This window comes from Littorina saxatilis, linkage group LG16, assembly GCF_037325665.1.
Source record: "Littorina saxatilis isolate snail1 linkage group LG16, US_GU_Lsax_2.0, whole genome shotgun sequence".
NCBI classification, from domain to species: Eukaryota; Metazoa; Mollusca; class Gastropoda; order Littorinimorpha; family Littorinidae; genus Littorina; species Littorina saxatilis.
In genome coordinates this window covers 6,815,376-6,843,049 of record NC_090260.1, presented here as the reverse complement: position 1 = coordinate 6,843,049, position 27,674 = coordinate 6,815,376, and the positions used below count along the sequence as shown (strand labels likewise).

Genomic DNA, 27,674 nt, shown 5'->3' with positions numbered 1-27,674 from the left:
TTCCTCTAAAAATATTCATCATGGCGGAGTAGATCCCAGGTAATGAAAATACTCCAAGTTAAATGTCTCTTTTTCACGCTTCTGTACGTCTAGCATGCATCAAAACCGCAGGCCTGCCAGTGAACGGTCTGCTCTTTCGTACCAGCTTGTTTTTGTGGTGATTGCATGTGCAGATAGGGAGGAATCGTGCGTTGTCTGTTGAGTTTTGGGGGAGTCGCCAGTTGCACCATATTGGTGGTAATTAGCCCTGATAAGAAAGCCGATTCGTCGCATTGCTCGGGCCAGAGGTTGGCATTCAGTGGAACGTGGACGATCCAAAAAGAAACAGCGGATTGCATGAGCCGTGAACGAGGGCTGCATGCCGCTTTGGATCCGAGTTTGTTGACTTCCTGCCCTGTGACAGATGGCTCGGGCCCTGCTCGTCTCGTCTGCTAGCGACGACATCGCTGGGTTTGCACTTTCTCTCTCTTCTCACACTCTGTGTGCACAACTCTCAGCGCGGAAAGCGTAACAGATTGACCGTCATTTTGCCTATTTGTGGCGACAGGGTATCGATACTAGATGCTTTAACGGGTTTAGAAGCTTGCAGGGTGCCTGATGTTGACAACTTTTCAATGCACTCGTTAGCGCTCGGTGCGTGAAGTCAATTCAAGCGATCAGCGCGACGAAGCGACTCTATACAATCGTTTCCGATCAGGGTGTTAGTCTGAGAGTGTAGCGTAACCGTATGGGGACGAGATGCGTAGGCGAAGGTGCTGTTGCTGCAGCAGCTGACGTTTTGCGTTGGTGTCTGGTCCTCCCCTGACCAGTCAGACAGAGGACAGTGTCTCTATCACCTGCCGACTTTGACCACCCACATATCAATCAGCGTAACGGATATATTGTTCGACAGTTTCTTGGACAAGTTGAACTGTTCACTAAGCCTCTCCAGAACATCTGGAGTCTGCAGGCTCATATAATATATAGATTTGTGTGTGGGATTTGGAAACAGCCGGTTGGTTTCTTCTCTCTCTCCCAGGTCCATATTGTTAGCACAATATGGTTAGAATGTGAGTACTTGAGATTTTTGTGTGAAGCTACTTTTTAAGCAAGAACTACATGTCTCTGTTGTTGTTACATTGTATTTCCTCAGACTGTAGCATTTGTGTTGATAAGTTTTACTTGGTTGTTTTTCCCCTTTCCGCCTAAAGCATGTGCTAATTAGAGAAAGAGGTACCATCATACAGGTCTTGATTTCTTACCGCATCAAAGTGAAATACTGTTACTTTAATTCTGATTGTTCTATTCTGGTTTTAGTTAGTAACGGTAAACTAAAAGAAGCTTCATATTCAGTTATCACACCTTGAATTGATAGATATTTATATATATAGCCTACGCGCAGAAACAGGCTCCAAATGATTAACATGAATATTATAAGCTGAAGAGAGGTAATACTAATAGTTATTGTCAGTTGGCATGATTGATAATTATGTATGCAGTCAACATATGGAAAGAAGCAGTTGATGCTCTTTTCCATAGGCTAGTTTTACTACGATTCAAACAGGTTTTTTGTATGTTTTTTTTACCTCTTAGTTATTTGTTCATGTTCATTGATTTATTTACATATTATCATATATATATATATTTTGGTTTGTTGGGTCAGTATTTTACATTCAGTCATCTGTTATGTTGTGGTTTGTTATGCCCACCATTGTAATTGCTATCTCACCCGCGTATGAATATTAGTTACATTTGGAAAGGCAGGATTCAAAACGCTGACTTTGCTTCTTCTCTGAGGTGCATGAAAATATTAAATTTTCTATATTTTACTACAGTGGAACCGCCTCCCCCCCCCCCCCACCCCCCTTTAAAGACCTTCACAAATCTGAGACAACAGGGTCTTAAAAGGGAGGGAGTCTTAAATCGGGGAAGGGGGGGGGGGATCTGAAAAGAGGGTTATGTTCCACTGTACTATAATTTGTGACCCCATATTTTTTATTTATTTACTTTTTTTTTTTTTACTTTTTTTTTCTCTTTTTTTTCCAAGCACATCATTGTGGGGCTTTTAATCAATAACATGCATCCGTCTACAATGTATCATCATTCATCCATCAACATTTATAATAAATATGTAAATGGCAAGTATACAAGACATATATATATATATATATAATTATAGATACAACATTAGGACATAACAGACAGACGGACATATAACATACCGTTCGCCTACAAGTAAGGCCGGAGCTTAACATAACATGCAGATTACAGTACTTGACATTATGGACGTATTTACCTGCTTAATAATAATACAGTCAGTTATTAACTGACATTATTAACTGTGACCCCCTATTTGTACAATTGCGACCCCACAAACTGTCATAGGCACTCTCCGCCCCCTTCCCCACAGCGAAATTTTGACTGGTAGTGGTATGAGCCAATGATGTAATAAGTGCACACAATTGACAGATTAGCATAGTCATTAAAACATAATGTTACGCTGAGTGTTCTTAACAGCCTTTAGGGTTCCACTGTATGAAACATTTTCTGGTGTGAAAATCAACTTTGTATGCGTTTACAGTATGATTCAAGCTAGAGGCTGACAGTGACATGTAAATCTATCTTTGTGGAAAATTCACTGGTGACCCTCCTGTTTTACTTTTAGACCTCCAAAAGACTGAAAAAAGTGCGACTTATAAGAGAGGGAGTCTTAAAACGGAGGTAGGTACGTATGTATACAGACTTGAGTTACAAAAAGAGTATCTGAGAAAGCAGAAGGTCTGAATTGAGTGAAGCAGTCTTAAATGGAGGATTAACTGTACGGTCCAAATGACCATCCAAGGGACCATGAGCAAAAGCGGTCCTCATGGACCTGTGGTCATTATGGAAAGGTGAATTACAGAGGAAAGAACCTCGTCAGGGTTTAATTCTTGGGGATGGTAGTTATAGGCAGGTTGTCGTTATCAAGAGGTGGTCGCCAGGACAGGTGCGACTGTACCAGATTTTGCTTACTGTGATGTTTTTTTGAAGTTGCCATCTGTTCCACTGCTTCGCGGATCTGTCCATGAGTGGCATTTATAGTTATTGGAAAAGTTCAAGCAGAGGTAACTGTGTGTGTTAAAGTGAACGGAATAGAAAGTAAAGTGACTTCCATCCACGGCCATCCTAATGTTGAGTTGTGGCAGTGAGGAAAAATGCTAGTAGTGTATACACTTGTTTTTCACAGCTATAACAGAGGAAAAATGCTAGTAGTGTATACACTTTTTTTTCACAGCTATAACAGAGGAAAAATGCTAGTAGTGTATACACTTGTTTTTCACAGCTATAACAGAGGAAAAATGCTAGTAGTGTATACACTTTTTTTTCACAGCTATAACAGAGGAAAAATGGTAGTAGTGTATACACTTTTTTTTCACAGCTATAACAGAGGAAAAATGCTAGTAGTGTGTACACTTTTTTTTCACAGCTATAACAGAGGAAAAATGCTAGTAGTGTATACACTTTTTTTTCACAGCTATAACAGAGGAAAAATGCTAGTAGTGTATACACTTTTTTTTCACAGCTATAACAGAGGAAAAATGTTAGTAGTGTATACACTTTTATTTTTACACCCTTTCAGTTTTAGTTTTAAGTCACCCCAGTTTCAGACTAACCCCTATTCTAAGCCTGGCATGCAGTCTCAGATTTTCTGTTCTTTATGCAGTCCTGTGACTTTAACAACCGGATATTATTTTTTAGAGTCCTTTTTGAACAATTTGAAGACCACATTTGTAGGTGTCACAGATATTACATTCATGTAGAATACAGGCTAAGGACACTTACACTGACTCATTTTTTCTCAGTTTTTATTCCTGACTTCTGATACAGTGGGACTCCTCTTCTAAGACTTCCCAGAATCTGAGAGCTGCCCCTGGCTTACAGCTACAGTCCTTTTCTGTGCTTGTTTATTCGTTAAATATTGAGTATGAATGACACTCTGTTCTAGATGACATAGCTAGACTGTATCAGCTGCAGGGTGTGAAAATTACATCATCAGGTGCTAAGAAATGAGTGCGTTCAGCTGATGTTGCAGTAAAGGTGCAGCCGCTAGTTCAAGTTTGAAATATTGCTAAATTAGTAGAAGCAGCTGTAGCGGGACTAAATCAGTCAGCTGTCTTTACCAAGTGTTGGGGGGTCCTGATTTGGCCTATTATGGTCCGCTGGACCCGAAAAGCAAAAGCTAACTAACCAAGTGTTGGTTAAAGAGACGTGTTGCCTTCATGTGTCAATGTTTGAGTACACCACCTCAGTAATCTGTCCATGAGGCTATAAATTGGTTAACAACATCCTTCCACTTGAAAAACATAAGAAAAATAATAAAGGGCCTGGCTACTGCCTTTGTGGGTCACAATGTTTGGCAGAATCAAATTTGCAGGATGACGTTGGCAACTGATACAGTGGAACCCCCCTTTTAAGACCTCTAAAAATCTGAGAAAATCAGGTCTTAAAAAAGGTGAGAGTCTGAAAATGGGGGTACATTTACAGAGGTTATGAACAGTAAGTCTGAAAAACCAAGGCCTTAAATTGGGGAGGGGGGGTCTTAATAACTTCACTCTTAAAAGGGGGGTTCCACTGTTGTCACACAATAAATTCAGCCAAAGTGAACTGACTGATCAGCCAAACATGTCCACTATATACAAAAAACAGTCCGCCTGTTGACAGTTTGTATAAGTTCAAGTGGAAGGATGCTCTTATGCATGATGGTCAATATTGGAAGAATGGTACCTTTAATTTTTTTAATTTTTTTTATTCCCCCCCCCCCCCCCCCCCAATGACATTCCAAAAGTATACACTGTAGAGCATGTAGTCAAGACTGAAAAGTTGGCTTTTTGATGAGTCTGAAAAAAAAAAATTGCACATAGTAGAATGAAGGGGGGGAGGGGGGGGGAGAGCTCTGCCTTATCTTCTACAGAAGCATTCACATTGGTCAGTAAGAACATTGAAATCATTGTTACACTGAAATTGAGCACAGGCTAGACTATCTTTCTTTTATCTTTTTACATTATCTTTATTTTGTTTTGCGTACACATGCACATGTGTACACGCCCATGTAACTGATATAGTTTTATTCAACAGTCTCATTTAGATTACATCAGGTTTTTTTTAGAATGACACAGCAAAACTATTTGTTGCTTCTACATGTATGAGTTGTCACTGTCAGTTTGAAATTATTATTGATTGCTCATTCATTGATTAGATGAATTAATTAAAAGTATGATAAGTTACTGATTTATTGATGTTGGGGTGGGTTTTTTCTTTAGTTTTTGTTTTTGTTGTTCAAATTTGCCATCAGTCAATCATGATGTATGCACATTTCAATAGTGTGCACATAAAGCATAGGACAGTAATTCATTTTCCGCAGAAGATCACTAAAGGTACACTGCCTCCGGTTCAAACTTCACTAAAGGTACACTGCCTCTGGTTCAAACTTCACTAAAGGTACACTGCCTCTGGTTCAAACTTCACTAAAGGTACACTGCCTCCGGTTCAAACTTCACTAAAGGTACACTGCCTCCGGTTCAAACTTCACTAAAGGTACACTGCCTCCGGTTCAAACTTCACTAAAGGTACACTGCCTCCGGTTCAAACTTCACTAAAGGTACACTGCCTCTGGTTCAAACTTCACTAAAGGTACACTGCCTCTGGTTCAAACTTCACTAAAGGTACACTGCCTCCGGTTCAAACTTCACTAAAGGTACACTGCCTCCGGTTCAAACTTCACTAAAGGTACACTGCCTCTGGTTCAAACTTCACTAAAGGTACACTGCCTCCGGTTCAAACTTCACTAAAGGTACACTGCCTCTGGTTCAAACGATAATGTGCATCACTACAAATGTGTCCAGCCTTTACAAGAGATACAGTCAAACCTGTCTGTAGCGACCACTCACAGGACTTAAAGGCACAGTGCAGCTCACAGCCTTCGTTTTGTGTTTTTGTTGCAGCTGAGTGCATTTACAGTTCAAAAATCCTCCTATGGTAGTAAAACAAACCCAAAACTACCCAACGACGACATCTGTGAAGCTCGACAGTTTCTTGTTCACGCGAGTGTTATTACATGGTGTTTGGTCGGAGTTCGATTCAACTGAGTGATTCCGGCCTCCATTTTGTTTTACACAAACTCATGATGACGTCTGACATAGTTTGCTTAGTGACCTGTCTTTTTGTGCATGATGTGGTGATGTACCTGATCTAAATTTAGATCCAAAAATAGGTCAAGAACAGCCGGGTCCGAGTACGAAATTAATTCGTAAAAAAATTGCAGTTCTTGACTCTTTGGGTGCAAGTCAATGAAACTTGGTAGTTCTTCTAACGGATAGCTGCCTGAGGTATGACTAAAAGCCCCAGGGGCTCCGTGCACCTGGATTTGACAAGTTCAGTACCTTTAACCAAAAGGAGTTGTTATAGACAAGTGGTTTCTATGGAAAGGTGAATTATACAATTTTTTTTCAAACATAAAACCTTGGGCTACTATTTGGGGTGGTGGTATATTGGGCAGGTGATTGTTATCGACAGGTGGCCACCAGGCCAGGTTCGACTGTACAGTGGTACCTGTGATGAAAGGACACCCTCGGGACCAGCCAAAAGTGTCCCTACATTGCAGGTGGCCTTTCATGACAGGTATACTTTGGTAGAGATATATATAAAAAGGGACAAGAGAAGGTGTCCTTTTAAGGGAGGTGTCCTCTCATGGGAGGGTCCACACATCGCAGGTACTGCTGTACCATCATCTTTTAACCCGGACAGGGACCAACATTATCTACAGCCTGTCTGCTCTCAGTACATTTCTTTGTGAATTCATTTGGTAACACCTATGTTAATCAGCAACATTAATTACACACAAAATTCCCATACTGCAGCAGACCGGCTGTGGATTTGTTGGCCTGTGTCTATGCGAAGGATGCTCTTCTCAAGAGTGAAAGCCTTGACAGATCTGTTGTAATGCACATGGCCGCTTAACAAGGAGGACTGCATCTTTAATGCTAATTGAAGGAGACCTATCAGCGGCTCCTAAATCTCAGAATAATTGATTAGTAGCCAGTTTTAATTTACGATGAATATCTACCCACCTTTGGTGGAACCCCTACCACGCCCACCCATTTTTTTTTTGTGACCCAGATTTAAGACCCACTCCCTTTTAGAATCCTGGGCTGGCGTGCACAAACCGAAAGTGGGTGGCCACCCAAACGGGAGAGAACCAATCGCGGGGTCTGATTCGTTGAAATCCCAACAAAACTTAATTTTAGCAGCACAGCAGCTGCATGGCTCTCAACCGGTCAGTAATCTTCTTGTTCACCTCGGCCTTGTTTTCTCAGATTTTCTGTTCATAACCTCGGTAGACTCCCTCCCTTTAAGAACTGATTTGCTCAGATCTGTCGAGGTCTTATGAAGGGGGAGGGAGGAGGAGGAGGAAGGGGGGGGGGCGGTTGGGTGGGTGGGAGGGGTTCCACTGTGATGGACTCGAGGAATGAAGGGAGCTGTGATGGCGGCGGTTGCCATCCTCGCCGGTTTGTTTGGAGAGTTCAGTTGAGCAGGCTGTCTGAGCCTGAGCCGTCTCTGTGCTGCTGTAGTACGGCATGTACACGGGGATCCTACTCCATTCACAAAACTCGCTATTGATTTTCTATCGTAGATTCTTGGGGAGGCTATTTTGGTGCGCCTTTCTTCCCTCTCGTGCAGTTTAATTCTTGACGAGCTCACACGCGAGCAGTACGGTCCGTCTTCCTTCATCCTCCTTGTCGGGGGCTCTGCCTTATCTTCGTGTTAGCATACACATTGGTCAGTCTAACAAAAAATCAAAATAATCATTTTGTTGTGTCGGGTTTGTTTCTCCGTGCCATTGGCTTGATGTCACAGTTTGTGTGTGTGTGTGTCTCTCTCTCTCTCCCATACCCGTGTCAGCTAGCTTATCTGACTCCGCACCATTACGATGGGGTTGTGGTTGCTGCCTAATTGTAACTCAGAAGGTCCGTTTTCCTCGTCTTCGGAGAGAGAGAAAGAGAGAGAGAGAGAGAGAGTGTGTGTGTGTGTGTGTGTGTGTGTCACAGTGTGTTTGTGTGTGTGTGTTAAAGCGAAGTTCACCTTTTACTTCATTAAACTCTCTTCATCTTCTTTACTCTATCTCTGTGTCCGAGGACACAAACAGACCTCACCCACATCAGAACTAAGAGCTTATAGTAGTCGTTGAAACAGTCATGCTTTGAAATTGTTTCACATCATAAAATCTGTGAACACAAACGCTCTATTTATCCCAGCTGAGCCGCGTTCATTGAGACCACTTTACGAGCTTTTTGATAGATATTGCGTTTATGTTACAACTTTTAACAACAGCTTTAGTATACTATAAACGCTGTACATTGGATCCTGTGTCGATTTCACAGAGGCCGGATGGTGATAACGATCGCTGATCTAATGAAAAAAGAGCCGACAGACATGCAGAACAGCTGTTGGCATTGGCGGTCATACATATCAATACATGCTTTGATGTTTTATAATTGCTTGTATATTTGCGTGGATAATATCATGCACTGTTATTTTCACTTATCTCTGTTGTCGTTTTTTTTTCCTGTCTGGATAGAGATAGATGTAGACAGACGAACAGAGAGAGAGAGAGAGAGAGAGAGAGAGAGAGAGAGAGAGAGAGTGTGTGTGTGTGTGTGTGTGTTTGTGTGGAGTAATATCAGTCAAAACAGGGTGAAAAACTTACAACATGTAATTCAAACAGGAGAAATGAGGTTGTACGAAAAATAGCATGGCGTGCAGTAGTTTTTTTAAACACCTAATAATTATAGGCTTTATCAGAAAATGACAGGAAAGGAAATCAGTAGTGCTATTTGGAGCTATGGGCGGCCATCTATTCGACGGTCTTTCATTCGTCGTGCTTTTCTTGTCACACGACACGGTCATAATCATCATGGTGGTCGCGTGGCATTGCTTGGCCGGTCACGTCGGCGTGATATTCCATCCGAGCTTGTACACTCCGAATTTCCGGCACTCCCCACGGTTTTTGCTCCCGAAGAATACAGAAGATTGCGGTTGATTGGTTTGGCTTTTAAAGGGGCAGTGTCGGTCTCACGAACTGCATTGCCACACCCGTCAAAGATATCTTCTTTTTTTTATTTCAATTTTTTCAGGCGAAGTTGACAAAAATGAAAATGAATAAGTACAGAATGTATGATATGATTAGACACAATAACATACATTGGCAGAGTAATTATACACAATGTAAAATGTAAAACATGAAAATATTATTGGTTAAATAAATTGTTATACATTGCCCATTTGTCAAAGATATCTTTGTTCTCGTGTAAACCATCGTCCAAAGCGGCCATTTTTTCTAAGGGTAACAGCATCCTTCCGCTAGGCGCTAGGACTGGCACATCAAATTTCTACAGCCTGACTGTTTCTGCGTAGAGCAGTACTTTTATAATAAATAATTCCACAGAATGATTCACACTGGTGTCAATTACGAACTTATTGATCATTTATTATAAGACTCGGCTTGCCACCGTGCACAGACAGCAGCCGGGGTGCCTGTATTGTTTGATGAATCGAATTCAATTCGATGTTTTAATGTGTATTGGGTTTAAAAGTCCTAATGTAGTATTATAATACAGTATGCCTGTTGTTTGTTGTTTGGTTTGTTACCCCACAAGTCTGTGTTACATCTTCGTTCTGTTTTAGATCTGTACGCTTTTATGTGAGTTCTGTTTTATTGTCAGACTTTTTATGTGTAACTATGTGTCTATTACTTATCTTACGTGGGTTTTTTTTTGGTTTTTTTGAGTCACTTGAGAAAAAGTGACTCTATGTAATCGGTCAGTGTTAGTCTGTCCGGCCGGCCGTCCGGCCGGCCGTCCGGCCGGCCGTCCGTAGACACCACCTTAACGTTGGACTTTTCTCGGAAACTATCAAAGCGATCGGGCTCATATTTTGTTTAGTCGTGACCTCCAATGACCTCTACACTTTAACGATGGTTTCGTTGACCTTTGACCTTTTTCAAGGTCACAGGTCAGCGTCAAAGGAAAAATTAGACATTTTATATCTTTGACAAAGTTCATCGGATGTGATTGAAACTTTGTAGGATTATTCTTTACATCAAAGTATTTACATCTGTAGCCTTTTACGAACGTTATCAGAAAAACAAGGGAGATAACTAGCCTTTTCTGTTCGGCAACACACAACTTAACGTTGGGCTTTTCTCGGAAACTATAAAAGTGACCGGGCTCAAATTTTATGTGAACGTGACTCATTGTGTTGTGAATAGCAATTTCTTCCTGTCCATCTGATGCCTCATATAATATTCAGAACTGCGAAAGTGACTCGATCGAGCGTTTGCTCTTCTTGTTCTCCATCTTTTTAAAAAAATTTTTTCTAGATTATCTTATATAACTATAAGTGGGCGTTGTCTATGAATTTTTTTATGCTTGTATGTTATTTCTTACGAGAAAACTTTTTATGTGTAAAATGTTAAATTTTATAATGTCTAATGTAAAGCGCCAAGAGACTGCCATTTGGCGGTGAACAGCGCTATAAAAGAATGTTTTATTAGTAGTAGTAGTAGTAAATTCAGGGTTTCATTTACCAGGGCGCCTTGCGCCATTGGCGCATAACATCTCAAAATGTCCCATTGGAATTCCCTTCAGTGCATCAAAGGGCGCACTGAGAATACGTACCACTGCGCCACCCCGTGCACACTTTTCACGGGAGTACAGTGTTCGGAATGACCAAAGCAAAAACGCCCGCCAAGCCGAGCAACTTGCGAGTTTGTAAAACGCGCTGTGATTGGCTTTTAAAATGAAATTCCTTAGTATTCAACCAATCCTACGAACAGAAGCGAAACACAGGATCCCCCCCCCCTCCCTCCACACACACACACTAACCTGATACACTGGCAAATTCTCATAAATCATCATGCATATGGCACCAAATAGCACTATTTTGCATCTTTCGACAAAAGCATTTTTGGACCGCCTAGCCTGCGTTGCGCGTTTTGCCTTCGACTATGTAATGTCCCATCGTAATTTGGTTGAGGGGGACATTTGTCCCATTGTCTTTTTCTTCCAGGCTAAACCCTAAAATTGTTGGCATGTGTCCAAGTGGACGATTGGTCTTATTCCACGTAAAAGCCTAAATCGATCTGAGATGGTGAGCATATTCGTATACACGGGAACGATGGCAGCTTTAACGGGCAGTGTATAATGAACTATAGGCCTGCTGTCAGTTCATTGATATTTTGTGAGTATTTCTGGCTGGAATTAAAGGTTGTTATAAGTCATGTTTCATTACATAGCCGTGGACGCACACACAGACATAGTACACACACAGACAGAATACAGAATACAGAATACAGAATACAGTATTTATTGAGCCAAGTGACATTAAAAAAACATTTAAAGCACAAGGAATTTCGCGTAGTGTTGGTAAAATCACGAACACACACACACCCACACACACACTGACACACACACACACACACGCCCACACATACACTGACATACACACCAACACACACACGCCCACACTACAGCAGTCACGATCACACCATCACACGCAGGGCAGACATGAGGTAAAACAAATGACAATCATCTATTAAAAGAAAATGTACAAAGAGTGGTCTAAGACATAGTACACACACACACACACACACACACACACACACACACACACACAAACACACACACACTAACACACACACACTAACACAAACACACACTAACACATGTGCGCTCGCTCACGAGAGAGAGAGAGAGAGAGAGAGAGAGAGAGAGAGAGAGAGAGAGAGAGAGAGACCCACACTGTCATTTTAATGAAATCACGTCACAGGAAGAATAACATTGATGAAACACTAATTACAAAGACGGGCGCTGTGGCGGGGTGGTTAGACGTCGGCCTCTTAATCGGAAGGTCGAGGGTTCGAATCCCGGCTGCGGCCGCCTGGTGGGTTAAGTGTGGAAATTTTTCCGATCTCCCAGGTCAACTTATGTGCAGACCTGCTAGTGGCTTATCCCCCTTCGTGTGTACACGCAAGCACAAGACCAAGTGCGCACGGAAAAGATCCTGTAATCCATGTCAGAGTTCGGTGGGTTATAGAAACACGAAAATACCCAGCATGCTTCCTCCTGCTGCCTAAATGGCGGGGTAAAAACGGTCATACACGTAAAATTCCACTCGTGCAAAAACACGAGTGTACGTGGGAGTTTCAGCCCACGAACGCAGAAAAAGAAGAAGACTAATTACAAATGCGCACGTGCTTTCCATTCTTCCATGCGATCCGTGTGACATTTAGTTCCCTGTGGCATCTCCCTTTCCATCCGGGTAACGCAACCCGAACTGCCATGAGGGAAACATTGCAGAACTATATCATAGGGAATTACCGTACCTTGCTCTACTATGGAACGTGACATCAAATCGATAACTGGTTTACAAGAACTATTCACTGTGATTTGTCAGCATATATGTCTTGTGAAAGTTGTTTTCTCTCAGTAAAACCCGGCTAATGACTTCAGAGTATCAAAATGACCTTTTTACATTTAGTCAAGTTTATCTTTATGAAATTTGACATGAGAGTTCCTGGGAATGATATCCCCGGAATTTTTTTTCATTTTTTCGATAAATACTTTTGATGACGTCATATCCGGCTTTTTGTAAAAGTTGAGGCGGCACTGTCACACCCTCATTTTTCAATCAAATTGATTGAAATTTTTGTAAAGCAATCTTCGACGAAGACCGGACTTTGGTATTGCATTTCAGCTTTGTGGCTTAAAAATTTATTAATGACTTTGGTCATTAAAAATCTCAAAATTGTAATAATTTTTTTATATAAAACGATCCAAATTTATGTTCATCTTATTCTACATCATTTCCTGATTCTAAAAACATATAAATATGTTATATTTGGATTAAAAACAAAGTCTGAAAATTAAAAATATAAAAATTATGATCAAAATTAAATTTCCGAAATCGATTTAAAAACATTTTCATCTTATTCCTTGTCGGTTCCTGATTCCAAAAACATAGATATGATATGTTTGGATTAAAAACACGCTCAGAAAGTTAAAACGAAGAGAGGTACAGAAAAGCGTGCTATGCAGCACAGCGAAACCACTACCTCGCTGAACAGGCTCGTCAGTTTTACTCCGTTTTGCATAAGCGGCGGACTACGGTCATTGTGAAAAAATGCAGTGCGTTCAGTTTCATTCGTAGAAATTCAAATGCAGTCAAATTTAAACATTTATTTGAATTAACAAAGAAACGAAAGTTATTGCATTTAATATATTTTATTAAGAGTATTTTGAAAGAGTTCTGATTATTTGATCACGGTTTTTTTCTTTCTTATTTAAACAAAAACAAACACAGAAACATATACTTTCCTGTAAATAAAAAAGTAAAACAAAGGTATGATTACAATTATTTTGTTATGAATTAAGCTTGATTTATTTTCGGTTAATTAAAAGTGTTGTGTCTCATTATTACATATATATTTTTTGTCGTGTTTATTGCAATTTTTATTTATTTTATTCATGTAACCGTAGGGGTTTTTTGAAATAAATATTGACTTGACTTGACTAAATCATAGACCAAATAGCCTGGACCCCCAACTCGTCACGTGACCCTTCGAGGTTACGACGCTCGACTTTCAGGGGCGCTTAGCGTCCGGTTTGAAAGGCCAGCGATTCGAAGACAGTGAAAAGAAAGCACGCTCCAGTTATTTGTGACAATGGGAGGTGACAATGAACTGGATTTTCCAAAACTCCAAACTAAACTTAACAAAACTCATCGAAAAACATGTTCCATATATGCACTTTAGCTGAGTTTATTTTAGCATTTTCAGAACTTACCTCGGCAACTTCGTCCATGTTTACAATCGACACCGGATATGACATCCCCCTGATTTCTGAAAGGCCATGTAAGCGTAGGTTCCTAAATGCGAGAGGCCGCAACCTCGTAATAGAGAGAAAGAGCGGAGAGAGAGCTAGTTGGCGGTCCAGGATGAATGGTCTATGACTAAATGTAGTAATTTCGCCTTACGCGACTTGTTGATTCAGTATGATAGGCTCTATAAATACCGAGATTATTTACCCCCCCACATACACACACATGCATAATAACACACAAAGACAACCACAGACAGACACACACACACACATGCACAATAACACACAAAGGCAACCACAGACACACACACACACACACACACACACACACACACATGCACATGCACACACTAATATACTTACACACAAAGAGACAGGAACACCTATTTACCACCACAAACACTTCCACCCCCACACGAACACACACGCGCTCTCTCTCTCTCTCTCTCTCTCTTTGTCTCTCTCTCTCTCTCTCTCTCTCTCTCTCTCTCTCTCTCTCTCTCTCTCTCTCACACACACACACTCTGAAAATTGCGGCAAAGGAAGTAATAAGGCGGAGGCGGGAAACAGCATCTGACTAGGATTACACTATACATTAATAACAACCTCAACAACAAGTGTGGTAGTAATGTCCGCTGAATGCACGCACAGTTCCTTTGGTTCTGGGGTCTAGACAATGCCAGGAATCAACAATAGAAGAGACCGTGTTTTCCGCAATTGTGAGAAATCGATTCGCTTCTCTTCAATTCCGTAGTCTGCGTCATTAGCGAGAAATTATGACTGCGTCAGTCACAGCAGTAAATGTAAGCTTGTGCGTGTACATGTCGTAATCGATTGGAAACTTCATGGCTCATTCACACAATTGTTCGCACCTTTTGGGTCGTGATTGTGTGAATGTTGTGTATTACCTGATAGGTACGCAGGCAGGTGTGTGATTGTCGCGCGCACATACAAAACCCACACCCACACAGACAGCATGCACGAATACCCACACGCTGTGGCCACGCACGCGGACACAAGACATACAAACGAATACTGACACGTGCGTATGCACACATGCAAACAGTATAATCTGACTCCACCGTTATTGACCCCCTCGAGCACACGCGCGTGAGCACTCGATATACGTAACTGGTTGTTTGCTTGGTTTTTAATTGTTTGCATTCTTTTTTTTATTTTATTTTTACGTTTTCTTTCTGGTGTTTGTAACATTGCAATGTTGATTGTAATAACATGTAATTAGTATGTCTGCATTCATGTTCAATATTGGTTTAAAGTTGTCCATGTGGTTTCTAAGCCTCCGCGCAGGGGGGGCCAAAACCTGATTAAAAACTTGGTAAACTTGTGGAAATGTACGGGGCATATAAATTATATGTGTTAAACAGTTACCCTGTCTTTCTATTTCTGCCTCTGTCTCTATCGGACATAATCTGTCTCCTTTTCTCCCCGAGTTCGCGTGTGTGCGTCTGTGTGTGGTTGTGAGTGTCGCTTATGCCCCCCCACCCACCCACCACCCACCACCCCACACCTCTTTGTCTGTTTCTTGTATGAATGCTTACGCAACAGGATGTTATATTTATGTAACACTCTCCAGCCAGGCTATGGTTTCGTTTCCGTTTGGCTCAATTCTTATTTTATCATGGCATGGTCTATTTTTGACTGTGATTTATTCTGGGGACCCTTTTTTCCCCCGTCAGATAATACGACAAGCAGACATTCTGAATATCTATACCCGAAAGAAAACTCTGCCTAAAAGATAAACCTTTTTCGGAATGAATTTTCCCGCAACCGTCAGGTAACAAAAGTTGAATTACTTCAAAGCTTATTCTTTGTTTCGCAAAATGGAGTTCCTAGTCTGGTTGTTGCTAAGGTTGGAGTCATAAAATTTCCCGATTATGCTGTACTTTGATGTAACTTCCCCCAAAGGATTTTTCCGTTTGACAATGATCACCTAAAGGAAAAGCTTATTCTGTTCGAACAGGAGCATTGAATCAGGATGAGATATTATACTATCAGGCATTGGTTCCTTGGCGACTTTGGGGAACTCTTCTCCTCGGGGGAAAAAAATGACTTTATTATTAAAGTTATTATTTTTAAACTGGGGCTTTGTTTGACAGCAAGAATAACTTGAAAACTGCATGACACAATGTAACCAACATTTACTGAAAATTTAGTTCAGTACGAATCCGTTCACCAGAGCGGATGGAATCTTAGAAAAACAAGTACAGGTATTGTGTTGTATAGCATAATGGTTGTAGCATTTGTTTTAACGGTGTCTGTCTGTTTTGAACACTTTTCAGTCAATTTGTTTGTGTGTTAGTTTGTTGTTTGATTTTCCAGGATTTTTAAAAAGAAGTTTTGTGAATTAAATAGACCGTTAGGGGTGAGGGTCGAAAGACACAGACATTGAACTACCCTCCTTCTTTGTTTGTCTGTATCAGTCATATCATTTCCTAGACAAAGAGGGTGTTTTTAATCTCCTTTTCCTCGTTCTACTTCACCTTCTTCACTTTTTTCTTTCTTTCTTTCTGTTTCTCTCTGTCTGTCTGTCTCTCTCTTTCTTTGTCTGTCTGTCTGTCTGTCTCTGTCTCTCTCTCTGTCTCTCTCTCTCTGTCTCTTTGTCTGTGTGTGTGTGTGTGTCTCTCTCTCTCTCTCTCTCTCTCTCTCTCTCTCTCTCTCTCTCTCTCTCTCTCTCTCTCTCTCTCTCTTGTAGTCTAACAAAAATACGTAGCCGATGTATCTATATTCTTCCAAATCCGAGACAGCTACCACTATTCATCTTTGTAGAAACTTAGCCACCAAAATTCCGCCATTTAATCTTTGTTGTAAACAGGTTATTTTAACTCATCAAGACTTTGTACCTGCAGACATATTCCTTTGATTGAAACTCTCGTGTAAAACCCTTCTTCCTACCAACGCCGAGCATGAACGCTGTGACTTCTCGCGAGGCTGAAGAGTTAACTCTGAACATTGCCGCTTGCGGTTGGTGTCACGTATTGATCATACGATGCGATATGAAATGTATAAAATTTATGCCGATTTTTTTTTATTATTATCAGCACCTTTCATGAAATGGTTGGTGGTTCGTGTGTTCGTTTGCTCGTTGGTTTTCTTCCCGCCATGTGAAATGTGCAATCGAGTTGGTCTTGTTATTTTTTTTATATTTTGTATAAGCTAGATGCTCTGTGCAACAGACAGTGAAGGCTGTCCTTCCGAAATTATTGGCATAATGTACACAATGATTACTACAAAATCAAATCAACGTATTAACTAAAGGAAAATGGAGGGGACTTTTGTCATGCTGAAGCCTTATGCCATTTTTTCTTTGGTTGCAGTAAAATCCTGAAGAGAAGCGACTGCGAGCGGGATCTTCAGAACAGTATGGCTGAAAGTGGCAAGAGTCCCTCGCTCAACTCCACCACCACCACCACCACCACCACCAGCTCGACCACCACCACTTCTACAACCACCACCGACAGCAACACTGTGACCAACAGCAACAACAACAACAACGGCAACAGCAGTAACGCCAATACCACCACCATCACCAACAGCACCAACGACCCGCCTCACAACATGAGTCCGGAGAGGGCCGACGACGTGAACGCGGCCGCAACAGCAACCGCAGCCGCACCCGCTGCCGCATCGGTGGAGGAGAACGGCCATATGAGCTCCTCCGAGGACGCGCCCATGCGGAACGGGCTGGGCTCTGACGTCAGCAGCCTGGCTTCCAGCCCCTCCACCCCGCCCCAGTCCACGCTCCCCTCCACCCCTCCGCACACCACCTTCCCCACGCGGGTCAGCTCTCCAGGTAGAGGGTCACGAGGACGTGGGGGGAACCAGCGCTCGAGCCCTTCCAGTGTGAACTACGGAGGAGGAGCAGGAGGGGGTAGTAGCGAAGGGACAGGAGGAGGGGGTGGGGCCCAAAACGCAGGAGGCCCGGGGGGTCAGGTACCCGGGGGAGGAGTGGGAGCAGGAAGCGCGGGGTCCAGTTCTCAGCACGTGGTACACGTTCATGTCAACCCGGGGGAGACCTTCTCGGTGCGCCTCGGCGACCAGATACAGCACATTCAAGGTCAGTGGATGTTATGCCCTTGTTGTATTGTTTGATTTCGTCATTTCTGTGTGTGTGTTCGTAGGGTTTTCTTGGTTTGTCTGCGTGTGTGTACAGCTGTGGCTGTCGTTTTGTCTCTGTGTGTGTGTGTGTGTATGTCTCTCTTGGTCTGTCTGCGTGCTTGTCGGTCTATCTTAGTTTGTCTGTGTTGTATGTAGATATATCTTGGTTGTTGTCTGTGTGTTTGTTGGTCTGACTTGGTTTGTGTGTCATTGTGTCTGTATGTGTATATATGTCCTTGTCACGGTGTCTGTGTGGTTTGTTTGACATTTTTTCTGTTGTGTTCAATCTTTCTTGATTTGTGATAAACTCATGCTTGATATCTATCTCATGGTTTTTGTGTGTAAACGTGTTTGCTGCTTGCAACATGTCTGGTTCTCCGTCTGTGCTCTTCTCGTTTTCCCTCTCTCTTTTGTTTCTTTCTATCCGTGCAGTGTTCTGTCTGTTTCTCCGTCTGTGCTCTTCTCGTTTTCCCTCTCTCTCTTGTTTCTTTCTATCCGTGCAGTGTTCTGTCTGTTTCTCCGTCTGTGCTCTTCTCGTTTTCCCTCTCTCTCTTGTTTCTTTCTATCCGTGCACTCTTCTGTCTGTTTCTCTGTCTGTGCTGTTGTGTCTGTCTGCGTATGTCTGTATCTGTGTTCCTCCGTCTGTCTGTCTGTCTGTCTGTCTGTCTGACTGTCTGTCCTTCCGTTCGTCCGCCTGTCTGGGAATCCCTTGAAATGTATACGTTTTTCTGTCTGTCGAACGCATTGTTGACATTGTTGGTTTTCGCATGTCACTTGGCTGGTTTTCTGTGACTCAAGACTGCCTCCCTGTCTGCTGATCTGCCCGTTATTCTGCTTCCGTCTGCTGATCTGCCCGTTATTCTGCTTCCGTCTGCTGATCTGCCCGTTATTCCGCTTCTGTCTGCTGATCTGCCCGTTATTCTGCTTCTGTCTGCTGATCTGCCCGTTATTCCGCTTCTGTCTGCTGATCTGCCCGTTATTCTGCTTCCGTCTGCTGATCTGCCCGTTATTCTGCTTCCGTCTGCTGATCTGCCCGTTATTCTGCTTCTGTCTGCTGATCTGCCCGTTATTCTGCTTCTGTCTGCTGATCTGCCCGTTATTCTGCTTCCGTCTGCTGATCTGCCCGTTATTCTGCTTCCGTCTGCTGATCTGCCCGTTATTCTGCTTCTGTCTGCTGATCTGCCCGTTATTCTGCTTCCGTCTGCTGATCTGCCCGTTATTCTGCTTCCGTCTGCTGATCTGCCCGTTATTCTGCTTCTGTCTGCTGATCTGCCCGTTATTCTGCTTCTGTCTGCTGATCTGCCCGTTATTCTGCTTCTGTCTGCTGATCTGCCCGTTATTCTGCTTCTGTCTGCTGAACTGCCCGTTATTCTGCTTCCGTCTGCTGATCTGTCCGTTATTCTGCTTCCGTCTGCTGATCTGCCCGTTATTCTGCTTCCGTCTGCTGATCTGCCCGTTATTCTGCTTCTGTCTGCTGATCTGCCCGTTATTCTGCTTCCGTCTGCTGATCTGCCCGTTATTCTGCTTCCGTCTGCTGATCTGCCCGTTATTCTGCTTCCGTCTGCTGATCTGCCCGTTATTCTGCTTCTGTCTGCTGATCTGCCCGTTATTCTGCTTCTGTCTGCTGATCTGCCCGTTATTCTGCTTCCGTCTGCTGATCTGCCCGTTATTCTGCTTCTGTCTGCTGATCTGCCCGTTATTCTGCTTCCGTCTGCTGATCTGCCCGTTATTCTGCTTCTGTCTGCTGATCTGCCCGTTATTCTGCTTCTGTCTGCTGATCTGCCCGTTATTCTGCTTCTGTCTGCGTTATCTTTTATGTCTGTCTCGCCGTTTTATGGTTTTTCTAAAATATCTTTCTCATCTCCTGTATCAAACAGTTTATTTACCAAATGCAAAGCACAGGATTTTGTTATGGTGTATGCATCCAAACTTCACACTCCTTCCACACGCATATTATATCATAATAAATATGTACAGATAAAGTGTTCAATTTCACTGGGCCTATTTACATGTGTACACCAACCAGACAGTTCAAAACGGACTGGTTGTTCTTTTAGCACCAATTTGACAGGAGTAATCACAGGTTACATGGATAAAGATAAATGAGTTCCCTAAAATCATATCTAAAAATATAGTCATCAATATAATAAATCGAGTTGTTTTTGTAAAGGAAGATTGATGATTTGAATAGTAAGAAAAACATTACAGTGTTAAGAGAGAGAGAGAATTGAATTGAATTGAACTTTATTTGACAAGGGTTAAAGTTTAAGGCTACACCTTTTCTTACAATCTGTCCTTGGGACGCATAGACACACAATTATATAATTAAAAAATTAAACATTAAAAAGTTAAAAAGTTAACCAACAAAAGGAGGTCGGAAAACTTCAGCACGTGATAATAAAGATGCTGCTGCTGCTGCTGCTGCTGCTGCTGCTGCTGCTGCTGCTGATGATGATGATGATGATGATGATGATGATGATGATGATGATGATGATGATGATGATGATGATGATGATGATGATGATGATGAAGAAGATGAGGCATGAAGAGCATACATTTGTGGTTATTCATAACATCAAATGCATACTATGCAGGTAATTATAAATACAAGCTGGTAGCAATCGAACATGTAGCAATAGTACAACAAAAATATGTTCAGAATATACAATGCACAGCATATCTTTGACGTAATTAAGAGTAAGAGAGAGAGAGAGAGAGAGAGAGAGAGAGAGAGAGAGAGAGAGAGAGAGAGAGAGAGAGAGAGAGAGAGAGAGAATGTGTTGAATTGAATTTATATTTCCTTGCAAGGATTACAGAGAGAGAGAGAGAGAGAGAGAGAGAGAGAGAGAGAGAGAGAGAGAGAGAGAGAGAGAGAGAGAGAGAGAGAGAGAGAGTCAGAGAGAGAGAGAATGAGAGACGCACACAGAGAAGTGTGGAGGGGGGGGGGGGGGGCTGTGTGTCTTACTTAACCTCAAAAGAAACGTACTGAAAGTCAAGCTTGAGTGAATCTTGTTTAAGGTTTTTCTGTGTATTCACATGACTAACCTCAGCTTAATTAATTTGGACAACACTTTGGACGAAATCATTGCTGCTGCAGAAACATTTAATTGGCAAGTCTGTGTCAGTCATCGTCTCTCTGACCCCCCCCCCCCCTCCTCCCCTGTATACCCACCTTACCGACTCATATCTCCCCGAGAATTCTTTTGTTATATTTTTTTCTTCTTTTTTTGTAAAAAATGTATCTTGTCTGTTTTACATTTCTAATAAGGGTATGAGCAATTCTCTGACCTTGACATCACGTGAAATAATATTTCCTATCTAGATGTACATATTTATAACCACACTTAATATAAGCTTAGCTTGTTGTGTGGTCACAAATGTCTGTATCGCATATACATGCCACCCTGTATTTCTTTAATAACCAAAAGAAACGTCATACTGGAGAAGAACGGCAAGCATAACGCTGATGACAAAACAAAGCTAGTTGTACAATGAAAAACATACTGCCGAGTTGAACATCGATGTCACTGCAGTCTGGAACAATCCGGATGAAAATGCACAGGAGGGTTTCCACCACCTACTCACAGATAATTCCCAAAATTTCCCCTTTCCAAATAAACCGCCATCACGGAACAAGCGGAGTAAATTATATGCAATGCAAACGATGTTGGATGCTCTCTCAAAAAGGTCAAAGGCACCAATTAGCAGCCAAAGTGTTAAATTGGTCCCTGAGTACGAGGATGGCTTCTGGTTGACAAAGGGTTAAGTGTGACAAAGAGCTCCACTCGAGGTTGAAAAGTACAGTCCCTCTCGTGTAAAGGCACACTCCTTCCCGTTCAAGCAGTTCGGCTCATCAATTTCAGATGTGGGCAGGCATTCACGTGGGGTAAGACCACCCCTTCAAGTGGGATAAAACCACCCCTTCAAGTGGGATAAGACCCCCCTTCAAGTGGGATAAGACCCCCCTTCAAGTGGGATAAGACCACCCCTTCAAGTGGATAAGACCACCCCTTCAAGTGGGATAAGACCACCCCTTCAAGTGGGATAAGACCACCCCTTCAAGTGGGATAAGACCACCCCTTCACTTGGAAACATACCAAACACCAACACTGACTGCTTGGAAGATTTTTTTTAATGAATTAAAAAATAATTGCCATTGTGCTCAGAGAGGTCCCGGGCTGCTTATTGTTGGTGTGTGGTCAAGTGGAGGGAATGATCTTATCTCATGTCAAGGCCTGACCAGACCGTGTGTGCCCGTAAGCAATCATATTCGTCACATGAGATCTGACCAAGCTTTAAAGGTCCTTGTCTACATTTTTATACCGAAATCGCCATTTGACCATAAAATGCAGAGTCTATTATCTACAATTATCAACAATACACCCCCTTTCGATCAGGAAAGACGAAGTCAGTGAAGCCGTTTGAAAATTCATTGTAGTATTCCAGCGTAGTACTCATAGTAGGATATCCTTATTTGGAAAATGCCAAGCCACAAAAGTCCTCTCAAATCCCGTGCATTTCGTGCGTTTAAAAAAAGAGTATACAGCGCTCCACTGAGTGTCAAACTGTTGCTGCACTTGTTTGGGCGTGGCTATAAGCATAGTGACTTGAATTTGATTGGTCAGTAATTTTAGGCAAAGCACATGTTCTCAGCAAACAGAAAACAAAATATTGGAAGCGTGAGTCACGCTACCCAAAAATAAAATCTTTTTTTACATATATTTTTTTTCTATAACTTTTTTCCCCATGGTTCATTCATCATCTGACATAACTTTTTAGCGAAATCTAACTATAAGATTATTGAAAAAAAGCAAAAATGTAGACGACCACCTTTAACATCATCCCTCCGATCGGACCCGTACAAAAAACCAAACATCCTGATTGCTTCCTTTGAGGTTTAAGCCTGCTAATCGGGAGGTCGTGAGTTCGAAACCCGGTCGCTGCCGCCTGGTGGGTTAAGAGTGGAGATTTTTCCGATCTCCCAGGTCAACTTATGTGCAGACCTGCTCGTAACTTAACCCCCTTCGTGTGTACACGCAAGCGCAAGACCAAGTGCGCACGAAAAAGATCCTGTAATCCATGTCGGAGTTCGGTGGGTTATGGAAACACGAAAATACCCAGCATGCCTACTCAACGAAAGCGGAGTGAGCTGACTATGCTCTCAGAGTATAGTGTGGGGAACCCCAAATGGGCAAACGAGCTCACACGTAACCAGACAATTCTGGAACGCTGAAGAAGAAGAAGAAGTCTTGGTGAGTACCGATTTCTTTGGTTTTTCAACTTCATCCACGAAATGTAACTGTGTGTCAGGTTGTTGATTAGTGGTGTGTGTCTACGTGAAGGGGGGGGGGTGTTCTTACCCCCCCCCCCCCCCCCTAAACCCTGGCGAGGTCTGAGGCTGTGAGCCGAATCGCTTTAGGAGAAGGACTGTGCCTTTGAGCATGACAACTTGCCCCACTTGAGGTTTAAGCCGCGCGACAGTTTTGGATTGCAGTCAATGATGTGTTTAACACTTTAATATGTGTGTGCATTATGCTTCAATGTTATGTCTGCAGAGAAAATAGTTTGAATGGCGAAATGGGATATTGGGAGTAATGGGGCGTGTTCTGTTGTAATACTGTCTGGGAGAAATTGGGCGGAATATTATCTGTACGATGTAGGTGAACTGTCTTCGGTTGACTACTTTTGCGATACTATCCTTTGAATCGTATGTTGTTGTTGTTGATATTCTCGATGCTTATTTCGATACTTTTACTAATATTTATTTCTCTAATGACTCTCCCACTCCTCGTTGACAAAAACGAAAAGAGAAAAACAGCTGTGTGCCGATTGTTTACCTTGAAATGGAGATAGGTAACAAACTCCAAAAAGAGACACAGGAAGCGAGCTGTAAATACAACAGCTATTTTCAGCGTTTTAAATGGAGACCAACAACAGAAAATACCCCCCCCCCCCCAAAAGTGACCCCAAGAAACATTTCTTGTCCTTCTTTTCCTATTTATAAAATCCTTCGTATATTTACAAATAGGCCCGTTGGCCATTAGAGGGTGAGGTAACAGAAAGACACGAGGGCACCTATTAATGGGGTTGGTGGTAGGAAGAGATAGAGACAAAGACAGAAAGAGAGACGGGGGCGAAGGGGGGTGGGTGGTTAGAAGGTTCAGTGAATGAAGACGAAGAGGAAAGCCTCAAAGATCTAGAGCATTACTATTCTTGCACATAATGCATTATTCGCTCACGAAGAGAGAGAGAGAGAGAGAGAGAGAGAGAGAGAGGGAGAGAGAGAGAGAGAGAGAGAGAGAGAGAGACAGACAGAGTGAGACAGAGAGAGAGAGAGAGAGAGAGAGAGACTCAGAGAGAGAGAGTCACAGAAAGGAGAAAGGAAGAAAACAAGTAAAACCTTGAGGACCCAAACGGACGAAGCCAGAAGCTGGGGAAGATAGTGTGTGTGTGTGTGTTTTATATGTGTGTGGTGTAAGAGGGGGGGGGGGAGGGAAGGGACCGGCATGTTCCCCCCAGAGATGCTTGAGAGGTTTGCGGACGCCTAGCCCTGTGCACAGAGGGATCAAGCTTTGCCCGTCGCGTGCACGACACCGGCCGTCGTAGCTGCAGTCGCCGCTTCATCTCTTGATCAACACGACAAACATGCCTCTTGCCGCCAAGAATGTCTACAGCTCTCTCCTTTTTCGCTGCATTGGGGGGGGGGGGGGGTCTTACCTCTTGTTCTTCCTCCTGTCCCTTCTCTTCTGGTGTTGTTGTGTTGTAGTCTTCCCTGCTTACAACAGGCATACGGAGCGAACAGCACAACCAGTTTAAAACATGGCCCAGTTTCTTATTCCAGAAACCAAATTTGGATTTGTTGAACCAATTGTGCATTTGCTGTACCAATGTTGGATTTGTTGAACCAATTTTGGAATTAGTTACTGCTACATGGGGAAGGGGGTGCCCTGATTACCTGAAGTGCATGCCGGGTTTCTTCTGTTGTTGTGTGGAAGTCGCCCTGCTTTTTGCATCTTACAACAGGCATAGGATGTAGGAAGCAAACATATGATCTCTTGTCCCCAAGTGTCGGACAGCCTGGACAGATTGATGCTGATGTCAAGTGTCGGACAGCCTGGACAGATTGATGCTGATGTCAAATGTCGGACAGCCTGGACAGATTGATGCTGATGTCAAGTGTCGGACAGCCTGACAGATTGATGCTGATGTCAAGTGTCGGACAGCCTGACAGATTGATGCTGATGTCAAGTGTCGGAAAGCCTGGACAGATTGATGCTGATGTCAAGTGTCGGACAGCCTGGACAGATTGATGCTGATGTCGAGTGTCGGACAGCCTGGACAGATTGATGCTGATGTCAAGTGTCGGACAGCCTGGACAGATTGATGCTGATGTCAAGTGTTGGACAGCCTGACAGATTGATGCTGATGTCAAGTGTCGGACAGCCTGACAGATTGATGCTGATGTCAAGTGTCGGACAGCCTGGACAGATTGATGCTGATGTCGAGTGTCGGACATCCTGACAGATTGATGCTGATGTCAAGTGTCGGATAGCCTGGACAGATTGATGCTGATGTCAAGTGTCGGACAGCCTGGACAGATTGATGCTGATGTCAAGTATCGGACAGCCTGGACAGATTGATGCTGATGTCAAGTGTCGGACAGCCTGACAGATTGATACTGATGTCAAGTGTCGGACAGCCTGGACAGATTGATACTGATGTCAAGTGTCGGATACCTGACAGATTGATACTGATGTCAAGTGTCGGATACCTGACAGATTGATACTGATGTCAAGTGTCGGACAGCCTGGACAGATTGATACTGATGTCAAGTGTCGGACATCCTGGACAGATTGATACTGATTCCAAGTGTCGGACAGCCTGACAGATTGATGCTGATGTCAAGTGTCGGACAGCCTGACAGATTGATACTGATTCCAAGTGTCGGACAGCCTGACAGATTGATGCTGATGTCAAGTGTCGGACAGCCTGGACAGATTGATACTGATGTCAAGTGTCGGACAGCCTGGACAGATTGATACTGATTCCAAGTGTCGGACAGCCTGGACAGATTGATGCTGATGTCAAGTGTCGGACAGCCTGACAGATTGATGCTGATGTCAAGTGTCGGACAGCCTGACAGATTGATGCTGATGTCAAGTGTCGGACAGCCTGACAGATTGATACTGATTCCAAGTGTCGGACAGCCTGGACAGATTGATACTGATTCCAAGTGTCGGACAGCCTTACAGATTGATGCTGATTCCAAGTGTCGGACAGCCTGGACAGATTGATGCTGATGTCAAGTGTCGGACAGCCTGGACAGATTGATGCTGATGTCAAATGTCGGACAGCCTGACAGATTGATGCTGATGTCAAGTGTCGGACAGCCTGACAGATTGATGCTGATGTCAAGTGTCGGACAGCCTGATGCTGATGTGTTTGATATTTTCCATGGGAAGGAAGGTATCTAAGACGTGTTTCAAGTTGTCAGCCTGCTTCTGATTTTATTTTAATTTAATTTACTGTAGTACCAGGTTGGTCATTGTACGAATTATATTCAGCTTGCTCTGTATATGAATTTCCCAAGCTGCCGGTGTTCTTACCCCATTTAAAATCATAGGCAGATCTGTTGGGGTTTACATGATAATATACACTGGGATGTCTTTAAAAGATGTTGACTTTACATGGAAAAAAAATCCAGATGATATCCCCACATCATTTTTGTTTTGTTTTTGTAAATGTCTTTGATGACGTCGTATCCGGCTTTTAGTGAAAGTTGAGGCGGCACTATCACGCGGTCATTTTTAACCAAAATGCTTCGGGCCCCTGTGTTCCTTATCTTCTTGTCAGCCTCCGGCCCTGCCTTGCATTTGTGCAGCAAACCTTGCCTTTCTTGGCGTGCCGTACTTGTTTGCTTTTCCATTCTACCCTTCTTTGCTTCTGTTTAACTCTCCTTTTCTCCTTTTTTGACTCCATAGATTTCTCTCTCTCTCTCTTTCTCTCTCTCTCTCTCTCTCTCTCTTTCTCTCTCTCTCTCTCTCTCTCTCTCTCTCTTTTTTCTCTCTCTCTCTCTCTCTCTCTCTCTCTCTCTCTCTCTCTCTCTCTCTCTCTCTCTCTCTTGATAGTCCTTTAATATACTTGCCTTTTTTTGACTGGAGCGAATAATGGGGATCTCGTCACTGTGTGTGTGTGTGTGTGTGTGTGTGTGTGTGTGTGTGTGTGTGTGTGTGTGTCCGCTTCGAGTTTAACCCCCCGCCTCACACACACGCACACACGCACACATAAACAGACGTACACACCGACGCACACACACCAGGGCGGGAGTTGTAGTTACTGTTACTGCCGGGGGGATGTTTTCATTCAGGTTAACGTTTTCGTCGTTACAAACTCTTCCTGAGTACACAGATAAGATAGCGGAAAAAGAATTGGCTTGTTTGCTCATGGAAACGCACCGTGGCACGTAAACTGCGTGGAAAACATTAGGACTGGTAAGACACACCCGTCTGCCTGTTTGTTATCCAAGCTTAATTAAAATAGAAGGCATTTTTGGATGTACAAAAAATGAGAAAAAGAAGGATAGGCATGGGAGAAACAGAACGTGCGCTGTTGGTTTTTTGAGTCACTTGAGAAAAAGTGACTCTATGTAATCGGTCAGTGTTAATC

At 42.8% G+C, this 27,674-nt stretch overlaps 2 protein-coding genes across 2 annotated transcripts; one reads left to right on the top strand and one right to left on the bottom strand.

The window, feature by feature from the left end:
- The first annotated feature begins 613 nt into the window (after positions 1–613).
- On the top strand, positions 614–18,046 carry LOC138949794 (uncharacterized). The gene is made up of 2 exons (XM_070321582.1): positions 614–1,049; positions 17,228–18,046. The coding sequence occupies exons 1-2, from the start codon at positions 1,039–1,041 to the stop codon at positions 18,000–18,002; spliced, it is 786 nt and encodes a 261-aa protein (XP_070177683.1). The 5' UTR covers positions 614–1,038; the 3' UTR covers positions 18,003–18,046.
- Positions 18,047–18,247: 201 nt separating this feature from the next.
- Positions 18,248–24,797, bottom strand: LOC138949827 (involucrin-like). Its single transcript, XM_070321604.1, has 3 exons — positions 24,726–24,797; positions 18,783–19,787; positions 18,248–18,256 (listed from the first exon to the last, which is right to left on the bottom strand). The coding sequence occupies exons 1-3, from the start codon at positions 24,795–24,797 to the stop codon at positions 18,248–18,250; spliced, it is 1,086 nt and encodes a 361-aa protein (XP_070177705.1).
- Positions 24,798–27,674: the final 2,877 nt, after the last annotated feature.